A 27,577-nucleotide genomic window follows, 5' to 3' on the forward strand; every position below is an offset into this window, starting at 1 on the left:
GTTCTTAAATACTTTCTTTAGATACACTCTCCGCTCCATTTCACTCTTACATTTTATAACTAATTTGAAATTTAATGTGGAAATTGGAAAAAATTTTTTTCTATATTCTATATTTCTCTTATTTATTTTAAATTTAACAAACGATTGCAATTGCTAATTTCTACAAATTCAAAATTAAATTTCAAATTTTCTTTTTAATTCTCTACAAATTTATCCCGAAAGTTTATTTGTGTAGAGTTTTTTTTTAAATTTCATTTAAGAATAAAATTTTCAAACCATTGTAAAGCTTTTATTTGATTAATATTTAATTTAATTTATCAACAAATATGCAATAAATAAATTGTATTAAAAATAACACAATAAATAAAAATAAATTAAATATAAATATTTTCGAAATATTTTGTGAATTTTGTGATTTTGAAATTTTATTTACCTACTAATTTTTTATTTTATTTGAAAATATGTTTAAAAAGTTTAGATGATAATATTAATATTTAAATCATGGTTTTGGGGGTCAAAAACAAAATTAATAATGAAATATGTATATGTATGTATATATGTATATGCAATATATGTATTTTATACACACGGATATTTTATAATATACATAATATGTTTATTAGTAAATATAAATTTGAAATAAAGAATCAGTCGATGACGCGTTTGATTGTTTCTTTGTATTAATGATCAAATTTTAATTAAATAACAAAAATTATTTTGTTTTGCTATTCAATTTAAAAAAATATTATTGCAACATCAGAGAATATAATAATTGGCATAATATAAATTATAAAAGATAATTGAAAAAAGAGTTTGCAATAGTTTGAGATGATAATTTATATAGACAATAATATAAAGTTTCTGTAGGACTGGAATTCGAAAGAAATAATGAGCAAGTAGATAATTTTTTCGTATGACTTTCATTTTATATATAGGAAAGATAATATAAACAAGAAGATTGTATGTAAAATACCATACAAACTAGGGATAATAAGAATTACAAAAAAAAATAACTTTGATTTTGGTTATAGGATCGACATGTTCAGATAAAACTTCATAAAAATAGTTAAATAAAATCAAGTTATGGACACTCTTTTAGTTTTAATAATTTTGCATGACATTTGAAATATAATTGTTGATTCTGCATTTGGTTTACAGTTCCACCCCGTATTTTAGTTATCACGGTTAAATTTCAAGAGAAGCAAAAGAGTTCATTATAAATTTTTTGTTCAATTTTGACGTTTAGGCTATGCTTAAATTTGCACTACTTAGGTAATTATGTTCTAAAAATTAATAAAAATAATAATAATTATAAAAATAATAGTTAATAAAAATTTTTTTTATTGTAAATTATTTTAATGATATTTCGAATGACTTCATTACTTTTGCTTAGAACTCGCCTAATCGGAAAATTACAAAAGAAACCTTGTTATATGTATGCAGTCAAATTTATTTATACATAGATTTAATCCATTTAACCAAAAATTTATAATTAAATTATTGTTTTAAAACAAAAATTTCATTTTATGAAACGTATGAGACAATTATTATAAGAATATATACACACATACATATATACTTCCTTATATTATATTCATTGCGTTTGCATCTAGTAAAATCTGTTAAGCCTAATATCTACATATATACGAATATTAATGTACTTCAAATATTTCTTATGTAATATCATTATTTGTGACTGAATAGTTGTTATTTTGAATTATAAAATTAATTCTTTGTATATGTGCATATGTAATTCATTTGATTGGTTCCATTTTGAAAATATTTGTAACATTAATTGCAAATATTATTTTATTTAACAACCTCATTAATATTTGGTTCAAAATAACAAACAGTATTAGATGTTAAACATTCTATTCATTATGCATGAATATTTAAAATTTTTCAGATTTATTACGTATTATCACTATAATATTATGTTTATTACCACAATATTATGTTTAACAACAATATGTTTAATAATTTGCCAACTATCTTGTTCTTTTTTTACATATAATATAATTACACTAAACTATTTTTAATTTTAAGATTACATAATATGTAATAGGTAAGCATGTTATTTTTATAAATATTTCTTTTCAATAATATTGTACAAAAATATTTTTCGAATTGAGGATTTTTAAAATTCATAATTATATTCAAAATATCGGATATAAAATCAGTATGCATATAAATATTTAATGTTTAGAATAGAAATAAAAATAATAAATCTTATTCTCGGAAGAGTCGATATTCAACAATGATCTATGCGTACAGAGTACTTCATAAAAGCTTAAAAATTGAGAAAGAGATTTTTACAGATAAACTAAGAAACAGACCGACAGACATCTCGTTGAAAATAGTTTATTTACTTTTCCCTACCAAAGAGATGTGTATCCACCGAAAACTCTGTATGCCAAATTTGATGCCATTACATTACTCACTTATTGTATGCAATATATAGTTGGTAAAAATATAATTAAAAGGTACTAAAATTCTTAAACATATTAAAACCATCACAATTTATTTTTGATATACGTATTGATAGAGGCCGAGAATATCGGAAGTTAGTGTGTAGATAAGATTATGATAAGATTATTTTTTAACCCTAAATATAAATTTAATCAAAGCTGTTTTTATGTGATTTATGTGATAAACAATTTTTATATTAATAACTTTATTTTTTTACATATATACAAATTTACATAATTAATAATTGAAAGGGTGTACTCAATTGATAAAAACATAATAAATACCATTATATATAGTAAGATAATTGGACAATCAATTCAAATAATAAAAGTTATTTGATTATATATACAATTATTTTGAAACACTCACTGACATGTGGATCGGCGAATATTCTGTTGGTATGTGCATACTTAATATTCAAGCGATAATGAGAGACAAATATGACAAACATAAAAATTGAGTGCATGTAGGGCTCCTTTAACAAATATATAAACTTCAAATTAAGCTAAAGCATTTTTCTGTAATGTCCTGATTGATCATATATGAAGCCTTGTACACAATGAGTCAATTCTCACGCGTCTCTCTGTAAAAGTAAATAGCTGTGTTTTAGTTCAAAATCAAATCAAATTTTAAATTATTATTTTGCTCCTAATTTTTCTTTAAGTTACATTTTTATAAATAAAGCTAAATTTTTTGAATTTGACTGAATAAAAATTTCAAAACAAGTAAGTAATTGGAAAGAGTCTACCTTATGCAATCAATTTAACTTTGAGCCCTACCTCATCGTCTTATACAATATTATTAGAAATTTAAAACCAACTCCAATTTTTTTTACATTTTGTTAACGTGATACTGTTTGCCATAATATCGAGATAATACTGTATTTGAATGCAACATACAGTCACTAAGGTTTAACCAAGTAGTTACTTAAAACTTTATACAACATTTATGTTTGCTTATTTTAATGGTTTAAGGCAAAAATTTTCACTGAAATTTAAATTTTTTTATTATTTATGTTATAAAATGCTCTAATTATCAAAATATAATATGTAGCTCACGGTTTCTATTTTGACGTTATTTAAAATATCTGTATATGTATATATATGTTGATCAAATTCAGACAGCTTTTAAATATATCATTTATATATGTATAAACATATGTACATAGAAAATATTATTTTGAAATTATATAACGTACACTGACTTGTACTCGTATTATATAAAACTTAATACAATATGCAATGTGCGGTAACAAAAGCAAACAATATAAAAAGATTATATAAAGCAAAAACAATATAAAACAAAAACATATACGTATGTCTATACATGACATACAATATATTATAAGTGTATATATATACAAATGTATCAATAAATTTTACTACAAAATGTCACATTTCATTATCATCATTAATATTTTCTTTTTTTTTTTTGGTTGTTTAATTGAGCAATTTACATACACATATACATTAGAACATTACACCAACCACCTGTAGATTATATTCAACAAATACTCAGAAACTAATGTAATCATGGAATTGTAAATTATTTTGTGTTAAAAATGTGCAATTTTTATTTACTTTTATTACAAACGCATGCCCCACAAATATAAAAAAAATTCAAAACTTTACGAATCGCTAGTTATGTACAAAAATATAATATTCGCCCCTAAAAGTATGCAACAATTATTTTTTTTCTTTTTTATTGACTGGAAAAATTTTATATTTTATAATTTTCACATTTTCCTCTGTTTTGTTCATACTTGTATTTTTTATATTGTATGTTAGTAATTTGTAATAAAAAAGCTTTCCTGATATTTGAATTGTTTTTCTTTTGTTTTTTAATTTGATGAGTAAATTTAAGTCATTCTTTTAATTTCCGGATGATAAGACGTGTATAATATGCTGTGCGTATATTTTTGAATATTGAACTTTTTTTTCGATATTAATATCGCATAATAAAAGTAAATTAATAATATTTTAAATATTAATTGTTTAATAATTTACATCTATAATATTTGAAAAAATAATAAGTGAATGTAACGATGGTATAAGAGTGCAAATTATTAGAAAATATTTTAAAAAGAATTTTCCAAATGCAAAAAAAAAAAATTTTTTTTTTTAAATTTTCCATACTTTTTTATCTTCTATGTTTTTGAATTTCTTTCAATCACTAATTAGATTAACCTTAGAATTTTCATGTGACAAATAAAAAAAAAATATGTATTCAATATCAAAATAGGAAAATAGTCACATAAGTACGTACATATGCATACATAAAAGTACATATTATATATACAAATTAACCATGAAAAAATATTAGAAATCCAAAAATTTATATAAGTTATTTAAAACATACATGTGTAACTTATTATAATAAATAATTTTAAGATTAAAAATAATTTGTAAATAAATAATAAAAATTTTGTAAAACAAAGTTGCAAAATATAAAATTATTATGGAAAAACTTCATGATTATCAAGGTTGGCAAGGGCGATTACATGAGTTTCGTGACAATGCCAAAGAACGTTTTGCAAGTTTTCGTGAACAACATCCAGAAAATTTAGCTGAAGCTGCTAAAAATGCAGCATTAGGAACATTAAAAGGAAATGCTAGTGCTGATCAAGATTTTTCTCATATATACAGGTATAAAATAATTTTTTCAATTCAAACTATAAAAATCTATTTATATATTCATATATATATATATGGATATAGTAGAAATGTATTTATAAAAACATATATATTTTTTATATGTATATTTAATGTACACAATAAATACGAAAAAAAAACGGTAACGATTTTTATACTCGTACGAACGTATGTTCGAAAGGTATACTAAATTTGCCTTACCGTTTGTAACGCTAAGAAATAACGGTGCTAGATATAGACTCAAGTGTATGTTTTTGATCAGCGTCAAATTCTGAGTTGATTTAGCTTTGTCTGTCCGTCCGTCCGAACGATAACTCAAAAACTAATTAAGCTAAGTTCACCAAATTTTCACAAATAGTTTATTGTAGTAAGTGCCAGAACCCTATTTAAATTTGACGTGATCGGGGTACCGGTTCGGGTAGCTGCCATACAACTTCAAAATTTATTTGGCTATATCTCAGAAACTATAAAAGTTGTGGTATTGAAATTTCACACAAACGAATATATTAGTAGGGCTAATGCGTCATATAAAAGTCGTTGAAATTACTTGGTTCCTTCTGGTACCTGCCATACAACTTCAATAGTAGTTTGGCACAATCAGTATTTTGAAAAACACATAGTACTGAAATTTTGCATAAATTATTATGGTAATACGGCAACTTAAAGTTATAGTCTGCCCCATAGTTAGTTATGGCACATTAGTTATTCGCACATAGGATAACAAATTCGTACGGGTATCACAGAGTTGACAAGGTCAACTCTATTTTTTTTCTCGTTTTTTCTCATTTTCTCACATATTTTCCATGTAATTTTAGTATAACAATTTGTTATAAAATATTTTATGCACTTATCCTTATTTTTGTTTTAGATTTAATATTTTAAATACAAATCTTTTCAAGAGAGAAGGACAATTTTTAATTCAATATGATTTTTTTTAAAACAGTACTAATCAATGGAAATTTTCTTGTACATACAATAATGCAAACTATACATATTGATGAAAATCGCATTGATCTTCGTTATTAATAGAAAAACAACACTTACAATAAGAGTTCTTCATAAATATGTGCATCAACTTAAAGACATACATAGGTTTAATACAAGAAAAATATTCTGATTGATGTTGAATCGCCAAAGTTAATTGAACATTAATGAATAACTTGTTTTATGATTAATATTGATGAATTTTACTATGTTGCAAATTCATCTCTTTACCAAAATCAGTAATTGAAATTAAGTTTAAAGATTCGATCAATAACTTTTATTATGACAGATTTATTTTTCCCATTTCTTATACAATTGGCTTGATTTAAATATACTAAATGTCTCCTACGATTTCACATTAAAAAGATGTAAACTCAAATAAAATAGTACCTATACTAATACCTTAGCTAAGGAAATTCGAAATAATATATTGTCCATAAATGATATAATAAATATAAACTTTAAAAATTCCTGACAACGAAGCAATAATAATGTGTAGTTATTTATTTTTATTTTAAGTTTTTAAAGAAGTAAACAAAGAAAATTGCTTCATACAACTGCAGAACATATGAACGACCTATAGTCAAAAACATTTTTTTTCTCCACAAACTGGACTCCAATCATTTCATACTTCTGCAGTTTAGTTGGTACAAAGTCTGCCTATGTCACTGGTTCTTCTAAAGAAATTATAGCGTATTTTGTTAGAAATCGAAAAACATTAGTTAAAATTTTTCTGAATTGCATTGTTTTTCTTTCGTACTTCAACTGTAATTGTGAATTTTACACATTTTCGATTTCATCTAAAAGTATATGATTGTGTTGAACAATTGTTTTTAGCACTTTCGGAAAAAAATTCGGAATAAAAGTTTATTAATTTCATTGTCCGTCCATCTGTCCGTGTGCCTGTTAGACATACGAAGATAAAAAGCTGAAATTTTATATATTAATAGATCTTTACTAGAAACTTATTTTTGTAGTTTAAAGTTTTACCTATCTCCCCTCCCTTTAAAAGTTATAGCCCCTCAAAATTCTACAAATGCCATTTTTCATTTCATACTTGCTACAAATGTCATTTCTTGACTATAATTTATAACGAAACTACATAAATTTTTAAAATTCTACAAGCGCAAATATGAAAAGTAGAAAGGCTGGCTTCCTTTACCGCAGTATAGTATTATTGATATTAAAATTACCGTTAAAATTAACGTTATCTAAAAGTGCTTTTTTTAATTTTTGATACAATGTAGGAGTCTAAAATTGTAACAGCTTTTAGACACTAACAGATTTTTTCGGTAAGAGAAATTTTTTTCCACTATCTGAAGCTTTAAAAATCTATAGTACCTATATAAAAATAGTGCCATATAGTAAAGGTTTTAGTAACTGGTCTTAAAATAAATTAAATTAAGAGTATTGAAAAATTTAATGTTTTAATTTTTAATTAATGTGTTAATTTTTTTCAAGAACCTATCTTACGTATGGATTTCTGAAATAATATACTAGACGAAGTTTTCTTAAAATTATTTTATAGCGCTATGGGTTCAAAGACAATATGACCCTTGCATTTTAAAACACATCTTTTTGTTGCCAGCATTATTACGTTTATTAAATCACAGATGGCATACAAAGCAGGTTATCTTGTTTACATAATTTAAATACAAAATGAAGCAATTTCAATATGCGTAACTCTATATAAATAATAAACTATTATATTTAAAAAATTTCAAATTCCTATACATTTTGCTTTCATTTGAAAATGAGAATTTTTAATACAAATTTTAATATAAAGAAAGAAATCGCAATAATATTATAATCATATATTAAAATAATACGATTATATAATTTGTACTTTGTTATACATATATACACATAATATAATATGAAGTGTGTAATACTCGTATTTATTAATTTCAAGATATTAGTATATTTGTTGTCAATTAATGACAACTCCTTTAAATTATATATATACAGGGTGATTCAGCAACAAGTTATTTTTATTCGAAACAAAGTGCCAAACAAGAACCGTTTTCGAGCTACAGGGATTTTAAAAAAATTTGGCGAAGTTTTGATATACCTAAGTTCTTTTCCTTATAACTTCCGTTTTGAAAAAAATAGAAGCTTCAAACAAACAGTTTTTGAAAGTACTGATAGAGTGTTTAAAAAAGAGTAGCATATTATTTGATTTTTCATGAAAATTACAATTTTTCTCATTTTTTTACTTTTCGTCCTGAAAATTTCTCATAAAATTTAAAATGCCGTGCTCTTTAAGCTTTTATTTATGTTATCAAGCGTTGAAAAATCTTTTATGATTCTGGAAGTATAGCAAAAAAACTATTTCATAAATCCAAGATAATGCCATAATTATTTATAGCTTTTAGTCAAAGTAATTATTGTAAATAATAGTTGATATATTTGAGAACCGTTATTTTGCCAAATCTAAATTTTTAAGATTTTTAAGATCATTCTCTTCTCTTACCATAAAAAATAAAATAATATTATACGTGAACGAGTAAAATTTTCAATTTCCTTCTTTGATTTTCTAAACAACAACTCTTATTTCTTTCGAACCACGAAACTTCGCATTTAACATAAGATCTGGCAATATTTAGCTAAAATTAAAAGTAATTTTATTTTTTAAATTATATTCTTATAATCTTTATTCCTTAGAACTAGAACTTTAATATTACTTAAAAATCATGTAGTTCAAATAGTTTTATATTAAATTAAAATATATTGATACAAATTTAAAGAAAAAAGTCCTTATTAACCTATAAAATAAATCATTAAATTAAATAATATTTTATAATATATATATATATATATATATAATCATGTTGTTATTGTAAAATAATATCATTATTGTGAAAATATTTATACCCTTGTAATAAAATTAGCATAATCCAATATACAATTTTTATAAATCAGTATAGGAAAAAATACAAACAACAAAATTCATATAATATTTCAATTTTAACATCAGGATATTTCGAGTCAATGCTAAAAGATTTTGTTCCTATATTATAATATATACATATGTATATACGTATAATGCAATTCTAAAAGTATTTAAACTTTGTCCTTTTGTTGCCTCCTTTTTTTCTTATTATTATTTATCTTCTTATATACTCGTAGAATATAAATTTCTAAGTAACATTTTTTTTGTTGATATATAAAAAGATAAAAATATATATGTATTGTATATATATATATAACAACATATACATAAACATACGTACTAATATTATTAAATTTAATCTTTTTTTATTTTTTTTTTTTGTTTATTACACAGACGCAAAACCCGATTGGAGCTAATTAGAGTCTCAGCGGCTGTAATGGGAATTGAATTTTCGTATGCAGCAGAAACAGCATTTGTTAGTCCAACTTTATTAAAAATTGGTGTTGAACATCAGCATATGACTTTGGTATGGGCTTTATCGCCTTTAGTTGGTTTCTTCTTAACACCAATTCTCGGTTCAATGAGCGATCGATGTAAATTAAATTTGGGACGTCGACGTCCTTTTATTATTTTACTCTCAATCGGTGTATTTTTAGGTATGAATAAATATTTTTTAAAATTTTTTAAAATCTTACCAGGTTACGAATGCATACATAGTTGTAATATGTGAAAAGACAATGAAATATTATCTATTAATTAATGATTAACTTTTAATATATTAATTATTAATTATAACAATTCATTATTAACTATTAATTAATAAAATATTTTCCCTATACAAAATCAATCAAATTTTTACCAATAGAATCACATAGCTCTCTTATTAAACGAACCAGCAATATTTAATTTATACAAATTGATAAATAACAATTTAGTTAATAGTGAAAATATAAAAAAAAATTTTTTAAAGAATAATCAATTTTTTTTATCCTCTTTTTATCGGTTGCCCTTCGAATTTTCAGCTTGCTTTGTATTGTAAAGTGTATGACTACAACTGAATGTTGAAGTCATCCAATTTGTTTTACAATTAAATGTGAATTATTTTAGTATCAATGAACAATATATTTCACTCCATTTTGAGCTTTAACAAATTTAGCTATTAAGATTCTGAAGTAGTATCAATCAATATGAGCTACGTTGATTTAGAGATTTTAATATGTAACTTGATACATATATCGATATATCAATGTGGCCTACATTGATTTAAATGAACATTACGTAATATTTTAATAAACAAAAATTTAGGTTTATTATTGGTACCGAATGGTGAAAATCTTGGCTATTTATTTGGCGATGTTGATCCACATATGCAAATTTCCGCAATGAACTTAACTACAAACCAAACGGTGAATAATATATATATATCGCCACATCGAACTTCAGCTTCTGATACAAAAATTGAAATAGTGCCAAAAACATCACATCCATGGGGAATATTATTTACAATCATAGGCACTGTTTTATTAGATTTTGATGCAGATGCCTGCCAAAGTCCATCTAGAGCCTATCTACTAGATGTCACTGTTCCAGGTTCTTAAATTAAATTCACAGATTTATATTTCATATTCATTAAGATTTATATTTTTGTATAGATGATCACGCTAAAGGACTTTCAACTTTTACTATAATGGCTGGACTAGGAGGTTTTTTCGGTTATTCAATGGGAGGTATTAATTGGGATGATACTACAATTGGTAAATGCATAAAAAAATTAAGTTAATAAAATGATATTATTAACGATATTTCTTTACATATATAGGAAGGAGATTGGGTGGGCATGTAAAGGCAGTTTTTACCATAATAACATTCATTTTCATTGCCTGTGTTGTATCTACCATAACTAGTTTTAAGGAAATTCCTTTGTGGGTTCTTGCAAATCCAAAATATAAAGGTGGTGCTGCTAACCCAGAAGGGGAACCATTAGATCGCGATACTATTATGTACGGAGCATTCGAAGATGAAGGAGATGCAGATGATTTGGAAATGGTAAAAACTTTTGCGCTTAATGGAAAAATGTGTTTTATTTCTTTTAATTAGTTAAAATTTCTTCTTCAAAATGAAAATTTTGTTCTTATTGGGTATTAAATATAATGTTCTTTAATAATTTTTTTCTTTATTTCCTTTTAATAATTTCTCTTGTTTATTGTTTGAAGAAAAAGCAACGTTTAAATCTTCCTGTAAAGTCAGAATACGCAGAAGTCCCTGGGGAAAACATAAATGAAACATCATTTACAAACGATGAAACAGAAATACCATTAAATGATGGTGGTGGAGTGGGTGGATTAAATCAGAATACTGGAAATAGTATTTTAAATGAAAATGATGGTGAAGCTGCTGTACAATCTCTTTCACATTATTTACTTTCAATTGTTCATATGCCCCACTCACTAAGAATGGTTTGTTTGACAAATCTTTTTTGCTGGATGGCACATGTTTCATATTCATTATATTTTACGGATTTTGTTGGTGAAGCTGTATTTGGTGGAGATCCAAAAGCGTTAGAAGGAACAGCAATACAAATGTTATATGAAGAAGGCGTACGTTTTGGATGCTGGGGAATGGCAATGTATTCATTATCGTGTTCGTGTTATTCTTTAATAATAGAAAAATTAATACAAAGATTTACGTGAGTTTCCTTATTTCTATTTTCATTTATAAAAATTTAATTTTAATTTAATTGTCTTTATTGATAAGACAATTATATTTTTTATGAATTGTATACATACTTGTTTGCAAGCCTGTCGTAGAAAACCCTGAACAATTGTTTTAAAAATTTTCTTTTAATGCTTTAATTGAACAATAAGCGGTTTCCCAAAATCCGTGACTTCAATAATGCTTTATAAAAAGTTTAAGTACGGTATTAATACAATTGTAGTACCATCTCAGAGCTTTCAATACCTTTACATTGTAAAAAAAACTGCTAAAGCTTTTGATACATCTTGGAATACAACTTTTACAATATTAATATGTACATACTTTGGCGTTTGTTTGAAAATTTCAATTAAAGTTCTGTGCAAGTATTAATTTTGAATAAACGTTGCTACATCATTAAAAACATAGCATTTTTTTGCGGAAATTAGGAAAAAAAACTTAATAACTAGCACTTTATTGCTGAAAATATGTACTAGTTTATTTAATTGGTTATTTCAGGCAAGATTTATGTGACATGTATGTATAAGAAAAGCGTGCTCAATTTTTTCGAAACCCAATTTACATTTATTTTACGTATCCACTACGTATAGAATGCATTTAGGAAAGCTGTACAATGTCAACAGCTTTTACTTAACTTTTCGGAATGTGATACTTTGTAAAGTTTACGTTGTAAGCGCATTGTTGAAGTCACGGAATGTCAGTATTACAATGGGTAGCAAAATTTTTATAAACTTTTTACACAATTAGATATTAGGTTAAGCTACACAGTTGGTAATTGAAACTGTTATTTAAAAAACAATTCGATAACGATACGGCAATAAATTTATTTGTATAAAATATGAAATTTATTTTTATTTTTGACTTTGCAACAATTAATAAAATTTAGCTTAATTTATTCTCCAAAACACATAATTGTTCATTTTAAGTTTTAGAAATATTAAAAACATTTAAATTAAATAAAATAATTTATGTTGTTTTTTATACAATCACATTAATGTTTGTTAATCCTCGATATCTATCAGTGCAAAGCCTGTGTATATTGGAGGATTATTGTTTTATTCAAGTGGAATGGTATTAATGGCTTTTACAAGAAGTAAATTTAGCGTGATAATTTTCAGTTGGACTGCTGGTGTCATGTAAGTATTTGCTTGATTTTCTAAGTTTAATAATTTAAATTGCAAAATAACTTTAACCTGAAAATTACAAAATTATAAGTAACTTTTTTTCATAGGTATTCAACGTTATTTACGATGCCTTATCTTTTAGTGGCCAGATATCATTCAAAAGGAGTTGTAAGCAGACTCAAATGAATTTATCTAATCGTTTTTACCTAATACTCTTACTTTTTAGTTTGAAATTGGTGCAGATGGGGAAGGTAAATTGGGTGGAGATGTCAGGGGTTTGGGCACTGACGTAGCAATTGTATCTTCAATGGTTTTCTTGGCACAGTAAATCTTTTTTTTTTTAATTTTCTTGTTTTAGATACAAAGATTACTTTATATTTAGATTCATTTTGTCTTTATGTATGGGTACAATTGTAACAATGTCCGGTACAACAACTGCTGTTGTTAGCGTAGCTAGTTTTTTAGCACTTTGCGGAGCAGTATCAGCCACTCAAATAATGTATTTGGATTTATAACCGATTTCAAAGCAATTTTTGTTATTGTTCAATTCGACGAAAATGAATTTGTTATGTGAGTCCTTAAATTAAATTAATAACATTTGTAGTTCATGTTACATAAAAGTATTAATATTGTAAAGCTATTAAACTTAAGAAATGTATTTGTTTAAAAAAAATTATTTGATGCCTAGCTATGGATTTGTGAAAACATTTATTAACATAAATTACTAACTAATGTACCTATTAAATTAATATACATATACATATTTATTGAAATTTTAAATGGCAAATATTAAAATAAAAATATTGTCTTCGAATATTATTATAATGTTAAATGGTTGAATTAATTTTTTCATAGCTAAGGCTTCTCCCAGTCTAGCATATACGAAACCTTTGAAAAAAGTGAGAAAACCGTGTAGACGGTATATTTTGTCAAACAGTCGATTAAATAAAATAAAATGATTTTTTAAAAGGAATTCGTTAAATTCAAGTTTTTAGTAAATTTATAGACTTAGCGCAACTTACAGAATTTTTTGTCTGCACGTGCCTCCTAAAATAATTCCAACAAGAACTTTAACTTAAATAAGGATAAAGAAACTTGAAATTAAAATTTAAAATATAAGTTTTATTTTTGTTTTTTTTTTTTTCAAGTTAGAACTTGTGCTGTATAGGATACATAAATATAATTGGACGGAATTCATCACAAAAAAAAATTGAATTATGTGTAGCGAACACATAATTTAAAGTGAGTGTTTAGTAGTGTGTTGTGCAGTTTTTCTTTTTGTTGTGAGTTTTAAGCTTAATTTAGTTTCTTAAATTATTTCGACATTTATCCATTATGTCTTTTCTAATAGCATGATAATCTGGATGTATTTTCAAAACTTGTTGGCAAATATCGACAGCATCTGCATATTTTTTTACTTTCATATGGTTTTGTGCTAATTTATAGCCAATTTGAGGTTTTGATTTACCACCAAAACGCCAGGCATTATCATAGGCACTTGCAGCATTTTTGTAAGACTGTTCTTTTTCTGCAATATACCCTTGAAATTCGTAAGCTTTCGCACATGATTTGTTATGTTTAAGAACTTTTTGCAAGAATTCTTGCGCTATATCATACTTATTAGCCTGTATATACAAATCGGCTAATATTAACCAACATCGTTCCAAATATTCTGCCTCTTCGAAATTCCATGTGTTTTTAGCAATTCGTTTCAACTGATTTTTCGCTCTTTGCGTTTGTTTCATATATATAAATGCGCAAGATATACCATAAACAGGACCAACTAATTCTCTGTATTCTTCTTGTGAAGCAATTTCAGTTAAATCTTGAAGCGCCTTCTCAATTTCAAATTTTTGTTTAGACGCCAAAAGTAGGAAATTCGTCAAAAGACGATGATTAACAGCTTCGTTATCCATTCCCCCTGGTCGGGGTTTTAACTCTTTAAGCAAACGTTCAGCTGTTCGTAAGGCCATTATACGCGAGTCTTTAAAATCCATATCTTCTATATCATCGTTAGTATTTGGTAAATCTCCGTCGGGATTTAAACAAATTTCTATCATGTTGAATATTGCTTGTTGGCCCCACTCTTCATCCCGACGAGCATAATTAAAGAATTTCAAGGCACTGTTTGGATTGGAGCTGTACCATTCAAAAAGACCTTTACAATAATTTAATCCAGCGTTATCAAGTGGATTCGGACAAGATTGTTCTGCCCGGGATAAAAATGCAGATGCTTCATGCAAAGTTCCTGAGCGACGCATGACTTCAACAAGACGGGCAAGTGCTGTCCAATAATTTGGTTGAGCTATTAAAAGTTGGGAGAAATGATAGGCAGCGCTTTCGAAATCCATCTAAAATGTAAAAATAATCAAAAATGATGTATTATTTCTATAAACATTAAAAAAAAATGCATGTATATACACCTTTCTAAAAGACAAATCAGCCATCATTACTGAGGCAGCTTCATTATTGGCATCAATTTGTAAAATATGTGAACACATTTCTTTGCATTGTTCAAGCTGATTTATTTGCATATAAAGACGAGCAAGGGATGCCAGTACCACAATATCAGAAGGAGTATATTTTAAAGCTTCCATATAATATTTGCATGCCTGCTCATTTTCTCTTAAACTTATAGATTGTTCCGCCATTAAAACACAAATTCTATTTAATGAAAAATAAAAATCAAATTCAAGGTAAATATTTTTTAACATCTATTTATATAATTTAAACGTATTTACTTAGACAAAATTTCATGTTGTTCATTCAAATTCCCAGATTGTTCAATGCTAGTCCGCTTTTGCACTCGGTACTGATTATCGCGTGCTTCTTTTAATGTCATCAACGACGCACTTAAATTTCCTGCCTTTTCGCGAATTCTAGCTAACAGTAGCAATTGTTTTGTACGCATTTGCAAAACGCTTATATCATTTTCATCTCTAAATAGAATAATAAAATAATTTAATTTTGTATAATTAAATTCATTTTTATCAGGATAAGAGAGATAATAATATTGATGTGAAATTAACACATCAATATTTAAATAATTATCAAGATTGGTTTACTTCCTTTGGTGGTTTCTATAAAATTTGTTACTAATTTTTAAATATTTGTCTTAATTTTTTATCAAAGATAACATCATATAAATTAATAATACAAGAAGAATTTATGTAAACCAACATTACTGAAAAAAAATTTTTTAAAGATCCAAAAGTGTTGTAACCATGAAATTAAGAAAAAAGCGGATGGACAGATAGTAAATGGTAAAATTTATATTTAATAAGCAAATAATTTAATAAGAAAATATGTATGAATACGTAACTATGTGTATTTTTTTAAATCAAATCTACTTTTAAAAATTTGTAAAATTTTGAAATAACAATCAACAAAAGAAAAAATTTATTAATTACAAAATTAAAAATATTAGACGTAACATCTAATCAAAGTCAAATTGGAGCCGCTTATAATGAAAGCGTCTGAGGAAGATTCAAGTATATTAAAACACGGTAAGAACCTAGTGATGTCTTGCAAACACCTAATTCAATTTCTTAAAAGGAATGCATATTTATTTACATACACACATATGGATGTGTGCAGATGTATGTTAGTTTCCATTTTTTAATAACACAGGGGATGGGAAATATCAAAAAAAAATTTAGTTTATAAATGTACATACATATCAAGTCAAGCAAATATGTACATACGTAAATTTGGTTTCTAAAATTCATTCTTACATTATTGTAGGAAAATGAATATAAACATGTACCATTAAGGCGCCTTGCGATTAATGTAGAATTTCTTTTTTGATTTGCATGTCAATTAGCATGCAGAATTGTTAAAATTGATGTTTTGGCAATTTTTTACCGAAAAATTTTGAATTACCGAAAATTTTTGAAATAGTAATTTTTATTTCTTACTAACATGCAACTTATATTTTCATATGTAATTCCGATTGCAAAATTCAATTTTAATTTAAAGCAGGTCCAGATAAACAATATATTAATTGCACTGAAAATAATGCTACTGAAGAAAATAAAACTAATGAATTGGAACATTCCATTAATTTTCACAAAAATGACCTGGAAACACACAACACAGAAGAATTTTTAAGAAAAGTACAAATGATAAGTCGAAATACAAATCCATATTTGAAGTTAGTTAATACCGCGGTATATGGCAATTTTGGCTGCAAGTGCTCTGAAAATCAAACGAATTTTTACAAGGCTGCCGAAAATTTTGCATTATTTGGATTTGGCGACTCACTTGATTCAACATTTCATTTTCATATAAACAATAAAATACAAAATGATACAGAGGAAAAATCAAATATTCCAATTAAAAGGCATGAAAATATGGAGTGTTCATTATATAGCACATCAGAAAAATTATTTTCCAGAAATACTTTATATCCTGTTTTACCAGAAGTTACTCAATCAAATATAGCTTTTCCTAAGCCATTGAACATAATTTCATCTCAACAAATTTCAATGCATTTAAATCAACCATCAAATATTATTATAAACTACCCAACAACCTCTTTGGTGCAATATTATTCAACTCCTATTAGCTCAACAAAATCAATTCCATATGTAAATACAGCTACTTCGGGATATTTAAATGAATCCTTAATCATACATCAGCAACACATTAATACTTCGATAATACACCAGCCAAATCGACAACAATATCTTTACAATGGTGGGATACCTTTTGGCATGCAATATTTGGGAATTTACAATGCTCAATTGCTGCAAAGAAGTCAACAAATCACCCAAAGTATAGATCTTAACAATAAATTATTTTGGCAGTATCAGACAAAGGCGGCAACTGTAATAAATCCTGTGACACAAATTGAATCAACAAATCCTAACCAAATAAAATTATCTAGTCATATAAATTGAAATTCCTACTTTGAATTTTCCATCTATTATAAAAAATTAAAAACATAACTAACTAAATAAATTTTCTATTTATATTGCGCACATTTCGATTTTTTGATAAATTTTCAAAAATTATTCAGTTTTTAATCAAATGAAGTGCAATATTACTCACATTTTTTCCAAATCCAAATCTTCTACTAGAGTCTTTTCAGCATTTGCAAATTGTTTCAACTTCAAATATAGTTCAGCTAAATCTAGTTTTAAAATAGAATGATCCGGATTCATAACGGCCTCACGGTAATAATTTATAGCTCTAGCATATTGATGCGTTTTGACATATGCTTTTCCTAATTTACTAGCCAGTAGTGAATCACTTGGATTTTTACTAATAGCTTGTTTATAAGCATTAATAGCAGATTCCGGCTCTAAAATCGTTTTAAATAAATCAGATTGGAAATATAAACATTATTTGGAGTTTTTTTATTTTACCTTGTATAGACATGTAAGCATCACCAAGCATTAAATAACTCTCTGGCTCAGGATAATATTCCACAAGTTCTTTAAAACATTGGGCGAATGCAATTCTGTCCTTCTTGTGGTGAAGATATAAATTAGCCAAACTGTTTTTAGCCTGAAATTCATTATAAGAATTAAAATATAAATAATACAACCTGAAAGCTTAAGCTTACTTGCAGGTAGTATAATTGTCCTGGTTGGATAGATTTTAACAATTCTATTGCTTTATTAACATTACCCTTTTGTAAAACAATATCTGCATTTGCTATTGCTAATCGTCCTTCTTCTGGGGTATTCGAAAATTCTTCGAACGCACATTGCATTAATTTCTCACTTTCCAAATTTTGACCTAATTGGGCGTACGTATCAATTAACTCTAAAAATAAAGTAACTTTGTCAGCCAAAGTTAAAGTTGGTTTTTCCGCGGTTTTTCCCGTTCCCTTAACAGGAGTTGATACTTTGAGGTTCGATGTAGTGACACTTTTAACTCCGATCAAGTTCATAGCGGTTAAGAAACTTTTTTGTGCATCTTCGTACTGCAGTTGAGACTTTTCAACTATCCCGTGTAGTAAATGGTAAAAAGGGTTTTCACGTACTTTAAAGTTGTGGGATAAACAAATTTCTAAGTTTTGCAATCCTTTCATAAATTGTCCTTGTTGAATATGAATCTGGGCTATTAATAAATGTGCATTCACGTAGGTTGGATCAATTTCATTTAAAATTTTTGATAAAGTATTTGATGCAAACGAATTTTCACCGCATAAGAATTGCACTTTAGCCAGAAGAAATGTTGCTTTTACTAAACCGGGGCAAGCTTTAACAACAGTTTCCAAAATATTCAAACAATGTTTTAATGAAATATGTAGAGATTCTTTGGAAATAGTAACACCAATTTTTAGTTGCTGCTGGACTGGGGAATGTTGCAACATTTCATCCACTACCAATAAAAGAAAATCAGGGTCAAAGCGTTGCAGATACTCGGGACCAAACGATATGGTTTTCAAATTTTTAAAATGTATTTCGCAAGCTTCAATCAAATAGTTTATTGATTTATCAGCATTATCGGCAATTTTTGCGGTCATATATAAAAGTAAAGGGATTTTATCAATTCCTTGAATTTCTGTTAAGAACTCAATTTGCTGTCGAACTTGTTCTGTGGTACCGCTTTCTGCGAATTGGCACAATGTTAAACCACAAAGCGCATAAATTGAGCTATCATCAACCTTAGTAGCTGAACGAAAATATTTTACAGCATCCTTGTAATTCCCAAGTAAAATATATTCATAACCTTGTTCTGTTATAAATTCCGCATTTCCCGGAGATGCCTTTTTGATGTAAAAATAATTTTTATAATTTTCTGATTTTTTTTATATTTTGGCATACTCACCTGGACAATTTTATCGACATATTTTATGGTCAATGAAAGAATTTCCGAGTTTCTCCCACTGACTCGCGAAAATAATTGACAAACACTCAAAATTAGTTTTAAGTTATTCAATTCCACACGTTCTATTGCCGAAAATAGCTGTTGTAATACCTGTAAACCAGTTTTAATATTTCCTTCACGGCATATTAGTAAAAGAGCCTTAATTCTTAATGCAGATATGTTTGTAGGTTCTAAATTTATTATTCGATTTGCAGTTTCAAAACTATGGTCCCAATTCCAACTAGCTAGTTGAGTTTCCATTTTTTCTGTCAACGGAATATTAAGCTCTGGAAATCTTATCGAAAGTTTGTTCAAAACAGCAATTGCATTTTCAAAATCTCCACATATCTGATAGTAATAAACTTGTCCTAAAGAAGCATCAATATTTTTACCCTTTTCTAGAGCTTTTTCAAATACGTCTAAAATAGTTTTACTTGCTCTAGGGTTTAAGTACAATTCGCACCAAGCTTTCAAAATAGAAGATTGATAGAAATCTGCATTAAGACGTAATGATTTTTCACAGTATTCCCTTGATTTTTCAATTTTGCCACTTAAAAATAAAAATAATGCGGCATTATATGCAGAATTCTCTGTCAACTTCTTACGTTCTTCTTTCAACTTTGCATCGAGGCTAATAACAGCTTCTTTATCAATGACATTACAACGTTTGTGTCCATAAATTAACGCCAAAACTGATGCCATTGCAAAATCTATATCATTCTTTAAGGGATTAAGTTCTCTTATACCTTCCTGTACTCGATTTCCTAGTACTAAGGCAAAGCCATTAAAAAGGCGAAAAGAAGAATTCCTCGAATGTTTTGCTAAACCATCTAAAGATGCTTTTTGCATTGAGTGATAAAATTTTTTGCGTCCATAATATAAAATAAGACTCACATAATCTTCTTCATCCATTATTTTATTTATATTTTGACAATTACGAATATTTTTTTTTTATAAAATTCTCAATTAAACTAGATATTTTTTATAATGTTGACCATGTTTCTCTAAATAACTTTTTAAAAATTCACAATGTACTTCCATCTTCAGATTATTTTTAGCGACATATTCAAAAGTTTTCTGCAAAATAAAACAAAGTTTTCTTATTATATAATTTTTAATTAATAATATAGTTGTTATTTAAAATAGCTTTAATCCAAAACATTCAAAATAATTTTTAAAAAATTTCATAGTATGTAAAAAAGCAACAACTCAACCTCTGCCAGAATCTTGCCTACACCACGACCTCCTAAGCTTTCTGGTACTTTTGTATGATCCAATTTTAACACGGTTCCTTTTTTACTATATTCGACAAATGCTTTAGTACCATCAACTAAAACGTAAAATTCTTTTTTATTCGCGTCATTGATGAATTTTATATCGCAAATTGGAGAGTTCTTAACGTAGTTTCTGATAAAATTTGATGAAAAATTACTTAAAAGTCTTCTATTTAATATTAAGTCGCTTGACAGCTTTGAGAACATTATTTAAATTTTAAATATTTGGTTTCTTTAAAAAAAAAATATATTTCTAATCAAAATGTACAAAAGGTTTATTTACTATAAATAGATATTTTGAAAATATTGTGTAGGTAGATTTGATATTTTCCTCCAAATTTGACATTGACACTTATAAAGAATGTATGTATGTATTCTGTTTTCAAACAATTCAAGAAACACACTTGCAAATTCTTATCGACACTACATAACTAATGCACATTCAATGAAACTTTATAAACCTTAAAAATTAAAACATTCATTTTAAAACTTTCTCAAAGCACTTACCTTTGCTAACAGTGTGCCATATCCTTGGCCTCTCAATTTTAATGGAACTTCAGCATGAATTAATCCAATAAAATTGTCCTTTCTTTCGTATTGTACAAATGCTTTGTAAGGCGAAATTTCCAAATATAAGATTTGATCTTTTATATCGTCAATTAATTCAATTGTTTCGACATTATTAATTTGTGAAGATATCATATTTAATAAAACGAACCAGATTTTTTAAATACATCACAAAAATCTTAAAAGCTAACATATATTAAGAACAATTTGGGAAATATCTTAGAAATTAGAATGTTATATTTGCTATCAATTAACATAAGTACGCTAATTTGTTTTTGAAGAAAATTGTACCAAATGTCAGATGAATACCGATCATATAGACAAAAGTTTGCTGTCTAATTAGCTTGCAACTTAAGTTCACAGTACAAAAAGAATTAAGTGTTGTTGTTTGGCTATTGTAAAACTTTTGTACAATATTTATAACCTCAGAAGTAAAAACTTTATTTTTAGAGAAACATCCAAAATATGAAAAAAACGTATTTTACTTATAAAAAGTATAAAACGTAGGGATTTGAGTTGACTTAACAAACTAAGTGGGAAATCGCTTGGTTGGTGCGAGTAGGATATTTTGTCCACTTTTCACCATAATGTAGTATTAGATTCCATGATGCCTTGGAGTTTACAAAGATGTGCAAGGAGTGTTTTTAGGTCTTTTGAATGAGTAGACTTGCAAATATGGAATCGGGGAGGTCATCTTTTCCTGCCAATCGGGTCAGCGTTCTACATGGCAGCTCTCAGCTTAGATTTGAGTATTTTAGTGTTTTAATTTCATTACAGTTACATTAAATTACAAATGTACAATATATATGTAAATTATAATATGAAATAAATATTTAAAAGAATTTTAAATTGATTAGAATAATTAATATACTTACATACAACCTATTTTCCTTATTCTACTTCTTTTTACACTTTTCGTTTTATTTCTAGAATATATTTCATTTCTCTTTGTAATTAATCATTATATACGTCTAACCTACTATATTTCTTTAGTAGCTTCGGAGTAGATTCCTGTACTCATATATTATTATTATAAACTTTGAATTAAAAGTATTTTTAAAACTCTAAAAAAATTATTTTTAAATTGAGTTTTTCCTACAGATGTCACTATTTTTATATATTACATCTAGTGAGAAAAATCAAAACTAAATTTTGTGTTGTTACGTTTTCATTGGCTAATTTCAACCAATCCGATCATTCCATTTGTATTTGAAAAATTTCATTTGGTTATTTCACTTTCACTTATAGTCCTTATTGGACTAACCAAGATTTTCTGTCCTGCTCAATAGTGTTGATATACATATAATATTTGACAGTTACTAGAAAATTTTTTACAGTCGTTAGTTGGCAGCAGAAGTGAACAAATCGAAGTGCAGATTTGTAGTGTCTAAAAAATAAATTTAAATTAGTCAAGAAATTTTTAATCTTAAGAAAGAAACGTGTTAATTAAATATAATGAAGTCATCTCTAGCCCTTTTATTAGTGGCTGCATTTTTATGCACATGTAATGCTAAAGTACATTATGAAGAAAATTTCAAAGATGGTAAGTTTAAGAATTATGAATGCTAATTAGAATAATATACAAGCCGGTTTTGTGACGTGGTGTATAAATAGTTTCATCCAAGTATATGTTTAAAAAAAATAAGTTTTTCTCTTTAATCTAATTAAATATGTACAATTTTTCAGATTCTTGGGAAGACACATGGATTTACAGCAAGCATCCAGGAAAAGAATTTGGAAAATTTGTAAGAACTTCTGGCAAGTTCTATAATGACGAAGAAGCAGATAAAGGTATGTACATACATATGTGTGTCTTTTGACTAATAACTATTTAATTGCATCTTCACAATATATAATTGAAAATAATTAAATATTTACAAAGGTATGTGCTTAATAACACTGTAGGAGACTTAATTTTGCCTACGTATGAAAATCTATATGAGTTTATATTACCAACCGATATACATACATACATATGTACAAAAGTTTGTGCATGTACGTGTGTACCTTACCTATCTACTTTTTTTTTTTACAATATGTACGTACGTTTTGAAGCGATTAAAAATTTTTGTTTTAGAAAATCTAATTTCGCTTTAACTTTGATGAAGAATTGTGGTTGAAAATATTACGAATAAATATGTCTAATTATTAATTAAGTTCACCTAATAATAATTCATTTATAGATTGTTATCTGGTATAATAAAAAAAATGTAGACATAAGCTGTATCTACCCAAGTACATGCCGGTGTGTGGTGCTTGCAAATATATACATATTGAATAATTCATTATCGTGCATTTAGATATCTAGCTACCTATAACTAATATTAATTTCAAATTAACTACTTTATTTTTATAAGTACGTTTAGGTAGGTAGGTAAGTAATATTTATGTACATATCTGGTATTTTATCAATCAGGAATCAAAATTTACATATTATCATAGTTTACATATTACCTACCTCCTTAGTACACATGCACAGTATAATAACTAATTATTAAGTGAATATGCACTTGTAATTAGGTCCCTATATTGTACTTATTTTATACATATATACTTAATTATAGTTAGGTATAGTGTAGTAAAGTACTTAGTTAGGAAATATTCATAAGTACAACACGTACCTACTATTGTTAATTATGTTAACGATAATATATAATTGTATTCTAATAAAAAAATACGAGAAATAAAAAAATTTAAAATAAAAATTTTTCATTTATCTAATAAACATACATTATATTACTAAATTGCCACATGAGCAGAAAATTTTACCGGCAAAAAAAAAATTATGTAAATACTTTTAATTTGTACGTGGTAAATATTATATAAAATTTAAAATTTTATATTTATGTTAAATTAGAAAGAATTTTGTTTTTTTTTTTTTTTCTTAATTAACACAATTAAATTGTTAAATATTATTCTTGTTATTTGCAACGTTTCAATTTTGAAAAGGCATTGAACCCGCGAAATTAAACAACACAAATGCTTATATATATTGTTACCTATCTACATATATGTACGTATATTTTTAGTCGTGATTGATCTACCGTTTATAGGGGTATTTCTAGAGAAATAATTTTCGTATATAAGAAAAGCAAAATTGTTTGATACATAAATGTTCATATGTATGTCGTTATATACCTATACGTTAAAAATTATTCTTTCTAAATTTAAATATACCAATATTTTAACTTTCATTCTTAAATAATTTTGTTTATATTACTACTTTTATGTTTGGAGGAATATATTGCTTCTATAAGTATATGTATATTATATACGTATTTGGTGATTACATATAAGTATAATTATACTATTTAGTACAAGTCATTGTAAAAATTTAACATTTCAACAAAAAATGTTGAAATTATTTGTTCTCAACGCAATTTAATGGCGTTGTTTTGAAATTTATATGAACGTCTTAACTTTGCTTTGTTCTTTTGTTGTCTAAAATTAAATCTTTTTAATATTGGCAATTAATAATATTTCATTTTTATTATTTATTTAAACTAGTTAAAGTATAAATTTTTAATTTACATGCATATATGTGAAGAGATACTTTCTTTGTTTTAATTCTTAGTAAGCTATAAGGTTACAAACACGAACATAAATCGAAATCAAGAAATATTAAAATTAACTTGTTTTTTTTTTCTTGTTATTTTGCATTTTAGGTTTACAGACATCTCAAGACGCCCGCTTCTATGCTTTATCTCACAAATTTGCACCGTTTACAAACAAAGATAAGCCTCTAGTTATTCAATTCTCCGTAAAACACGAACAAAATATTGATTGCGGTGGTGGATATGTTAAGGTGTTCGATTGTTCACTTGACCAGACTGATATGCATGGTGAATCACCATACGAAATAATGTTTGGGCCTGATATATGTGGTCCAGGAACTAAAAAAGTTCATGTTATTTTCAGTTATAAGGGCAAAAATCATTTAATTAATAAAGAAATCAGATGCAAGGATGATGTACATACTCATTTCTATACATTGATAGTCAAACCAGATAATACATATGAAGTATTAATTGATAATGAAAAGGTTGAGTCTGGAAATCTTGAAGATGATTGGTCATTCTTACCACCAAAGAAAATTAAAGATCCAGAAGCAAAAAAACCTGAAGATTGGGATGAAAGAGCTACAATTCCTGACCCAGATGATAAAAAACCAGAAGATTGGGACAAACCAGAACATATTCCAGATCCAGAAGCTGTAAAACCAGAAGATTGGGATGATGAAATGGATGGTGAATGGGAACCAGCAATGATTGATAATCCTGAATACAAAGGAGAATGGACTCCCAAACAAATTGATAATCCTAATTATAAAGGAGTATGGCAGCATCCAGAAATTGATAATCCTGAATATACACCGGATAGCAATTTATATTTACGTAAAGAATTATGCACAATTGGTTTCGATTTATGGCAAGTAAAATCTGGCACCATCTTCGATAATATCTTAATTACTGATGATCTTGAGTACGCTAGCAAAGTAGCCGGTTCTGTTAAAACTACCCAAGAAGGTGAAAAAAAAATGAAAGATATTCAAGACGAGGAGGAAAGAAAGAAAATGGAAGAAGAATCCAAAAAGGACGCAAAAGATAACGAAGATGATGAAGATGATGATGATAAAGAAGACGATGATGTAACAACTGGCCAAGCAGATGCTGATGATTCAAATGAACATGATGAACTGTAGAAATAAAATGCCGTATAGTTTACGAAAACAAACTTTAGGATACTAGGTTAAATTAAAAATAAAATAATTTTTGAGTTTGTTGGCGAAAAAATTTGTATTAGAACTTTTTTTAATTATTTATGAATGATTAAAGTATATAATTATATGTATACATTTTTGTATATGAAAAAAAAGAGTGAATCACAATATTAAATATATGAACGTTTGATTTTTAAATTATGTTGATTATTTTAATTTTAAGATACAAAATATTTTTCTTTTTGTTTTTCCGATTGATTTTCTTTTGTTTTTGGATTTCGAATGCTATTTTTTCACATCGCGCAATATATAGGTTCCAAAAAATCGTTTATCACTACACTATTTTTTAAAAACATTTGGATCCTTATAAATAAGTTTTTACATTTCGATTATAATAATCTTTTTTGTAAAATGACTGATTATTTAGTAAAGGAGAAATAAAAAAAATTTAAAAGTTTCGCATTACAATTTAAATCTTTTGCTTTTTATTTACAATATGTGTATTTAACTTGAATACGCCTACCGTGAGTTTTGTATTTTTAAATAAATCCAAAAATATCACATTTAAAAACATTTAAAAGAACTGCAGGGCTTTAGAATTTCTCACATTGAATTTGTACGCGAAGCTTTAATGCTTTGCAGTTCTAGTATTAAGAACTGCACTTTTGAAAAACCACTATATTTTTATACATATATGTATGTATGTAATTATATCTGAAAATATTTGTATAATAATGTACCGAGAGTATTAAAACAAAAGAACGATCAAGAAAATAATTATTTACAATTGCGATTGGTTTGTAAATTACACAAAAGTTGAATTAGTTTTTTGACTTTAAATTAGCAGTGGGATGAAAGAAGCCGTAATTGCAGGAGCAAGAATATCAATAGGTAAAAGATTTTGTATTTTGCTATTTGCGAAGTTTCTTTATCCATTCTTTACTTAAAACTTAGATAATTTTTTAATTATATGTGTGGAAAATGGAAGTACAAACATAAATTCGCAATAAAATAGAAGAACGTGCCTCTGCAAAAACTTTTAACTATAATATATTAGCAGTATCATTTGTACTGGCTAGGAAGCAGTTCCAAATTTTAGAGAGGTATAATTATGTACTCTTTATTAGGCTCGTTGATACTTTAATATCGAACGGGTTGTGAACTTAGTATATATATGAGCTATGTTATATGTATGTGCTCTTTTTTAAACTATAATTATAACCATTATAATAAATTAAGAACTTTATAAAAAATTGTGAAATTGTTATAACAATTTCTCCATCTTGTGTAAAGGTCATTCATACAGCAATTTCCAACTTTATTTTTTAAAGTTACAGTGAATTTTTGCTTCTATCCTCAAT

At 26.5% G+C, this 27,577-nt stretch overlaps 3 protein-coding genes across 5 annotated transcripts; 2 read left to right on the forward strand and 1 right to left on the reverse strand.

The window, feature by feature from the left end:
* The first annotated feature begins 4,353 nt into the window (after positions 1-4,353).
* Positions 4,354-13,665, forward strand: LOC129614463 (proton-associated sugar transporter A). The gene is made up of 10 exons (XM_055529059.1): positions 4,354-5,114; positions 9,391-9,653; positions 10,303-10,587; positions 10,650-10,751; positions 10,817-11,043; positions 11,211-11,683; positions 12,732-12,845; positions 12,941-13,001; positions 13,060-13,157; positions 13,216-13,665. Exons 1-10 carry the CDS (start codon positions 4,927-4,929, stop codon positions 13,346-13,348), a joined length of 1,944 nt encoding a protein of 647 aa, XP_055385034.1. The 5' UTR covers positions 4,354-4,926; the 3' UTR covers positions 13,349-13,665.
* A 271-nt stretch (positions 13,666-13,936) lies between these two features.
* On the reverse strand, positions 13,937-22,517 carry LOC129614462 (tetratricopeptide repeat protein 21B-like). Of its 3 annotated transcripts, none has more exons than XM_055529058.1 (8): positions 22,372-22,517; positions 19,617-20,732; positions 18,403-19,554; positions 18,203-18,344; positions 17,886-18,138; positions 15,575-15,772; positions 15,257-15,497; positions 13,937-15,184 (listed from the first exon to the last, which is right to left on the reverse strand). In XM_055529058.1, the coding sequence occupies exons 2-8, from the start codon at positions 20,565-20,567 to the stop codon at positions 14,135-14,137; spliced, it is 3,987 nt and encodes a 1,328-aa protein (XP_055385033.1). In that variant the 5' UTR covers positions 20,568-20,732; positions 22,372-22,517; the 3' UTR covers positions 13,937-14,134. The 3 variants fall into 3 exon arrangements, with proteins under 3 accessions (XP_055385033.1, XP_055385031.1, XP_055385032.1); XM_055529056.1 differs by lacking the exon at positions 22,372-22,517 and adding an exon at positions 21,437-22,009; XM_055529057.1 differs by lacking the exon at positions 22,372-22,517 and adding an exon at positions 20,870-21,382.
* Positions 22,518-22,812: 295 nt separating this feature from the next.
* Positions 22,813-26,414, forward strand: LOC129614555 (calreticulin). Its single transcript, XM_055529245.1, has 3 exons — positions 22,813-23,039; positions 23,183-23,287; positions 25,162-26,414. Exons 1-3 carry the CDS (start codon positions 22,952-22,954, stop codon positions 26,196-26,198), a joined length of 1,230 nt encoding a protein of 409 aa, XP_055385220.1. The 5' UTR covers positions 22,813-22,951; the 3' UTR covers positions 26,199-26,414.
* Positions 26,415-27,577: the final 1,163 nt, after the last annotated feature.

This window comes from Condylostylus longicornis, unplaced genomic scaffold, assembly GCF_029603195.1.
Source record: "Condylostylus longicornis isolate FDR11 unplaced genomic scaffold, ASM2960319v2 ptg000110l, whole genome shotgun sequence".
Taxonomy (NCBI): Eukaryota; Metazoa; Arthropoda; class Insecta; order Diptera; family Dolichopodidae; genus Condylostylus; species Condylostylus longicornis.

Bases quoted from the DNA above. Each gene is read 5' to 3' on its own strand.
- LOC129614463 (XM_055529059.1), top strand. From the start codon at position 4,927: ATGGAAAAACTTCATGATTATCAAGGTTGGCAAGGGCGATTACATGAG. The intron at 9,654-10,302 runs GTATGAATAAAT...ACAAAAATTTAG, and splicing joins CTCAATCGGTGTATTTTTAG to GTTTATTATTGGTACCGAAT. The intron at 10,588-10,649 runs GTTCTTAAATTA...ATTTTTGTATAG, and splicing joins ACTAGATGTCACTGTTCCAG to ATGATCACGCTAAAGGACTT.
- LOC129614462 (XM_055529058.1), bottom strand. From the start codon at position 20,567: ATGGATGAAGAAGATTATGTGAGTCTTATTTTATATTATGGACGCAAA. The intron at 19,555-19,616 runs GTGAGTATGCCA...TACATCAAAAAG, and splicing joins ATGTCGATAAAATTGTCCAG to GCATCTCCGGGAAATGCGGA. The intron at 18,345-18,402 runs GTAAGCTTAAGC...AATGAATTTCAG, and splicing joins GACAATTATACTACCTGCAA to GCTAAAAACAGTTTGGCTAA.
- LOC129614555 (XM_055529245.1), top strand. From the start codon at position 22,952: ATGAAGTCATCTCTAGCCCTTTTATTAGTGGCTGCATTTTTATGCACA. The intron at 23,040-23,182 runs GTAAGTTTAAGA...ACAATTTTTCAG, and splicing joins TGAAGAAAATTTCAAAGATG to ATTCTTGGGAAGACACATGG. The intron at 23,288-25,161 runs GTATGTACATAC...TTTGCATTTTAG, and splicing joins TGACGAAGAAGCAGATAAAG to GTTTACAGACATCTCAAGAC.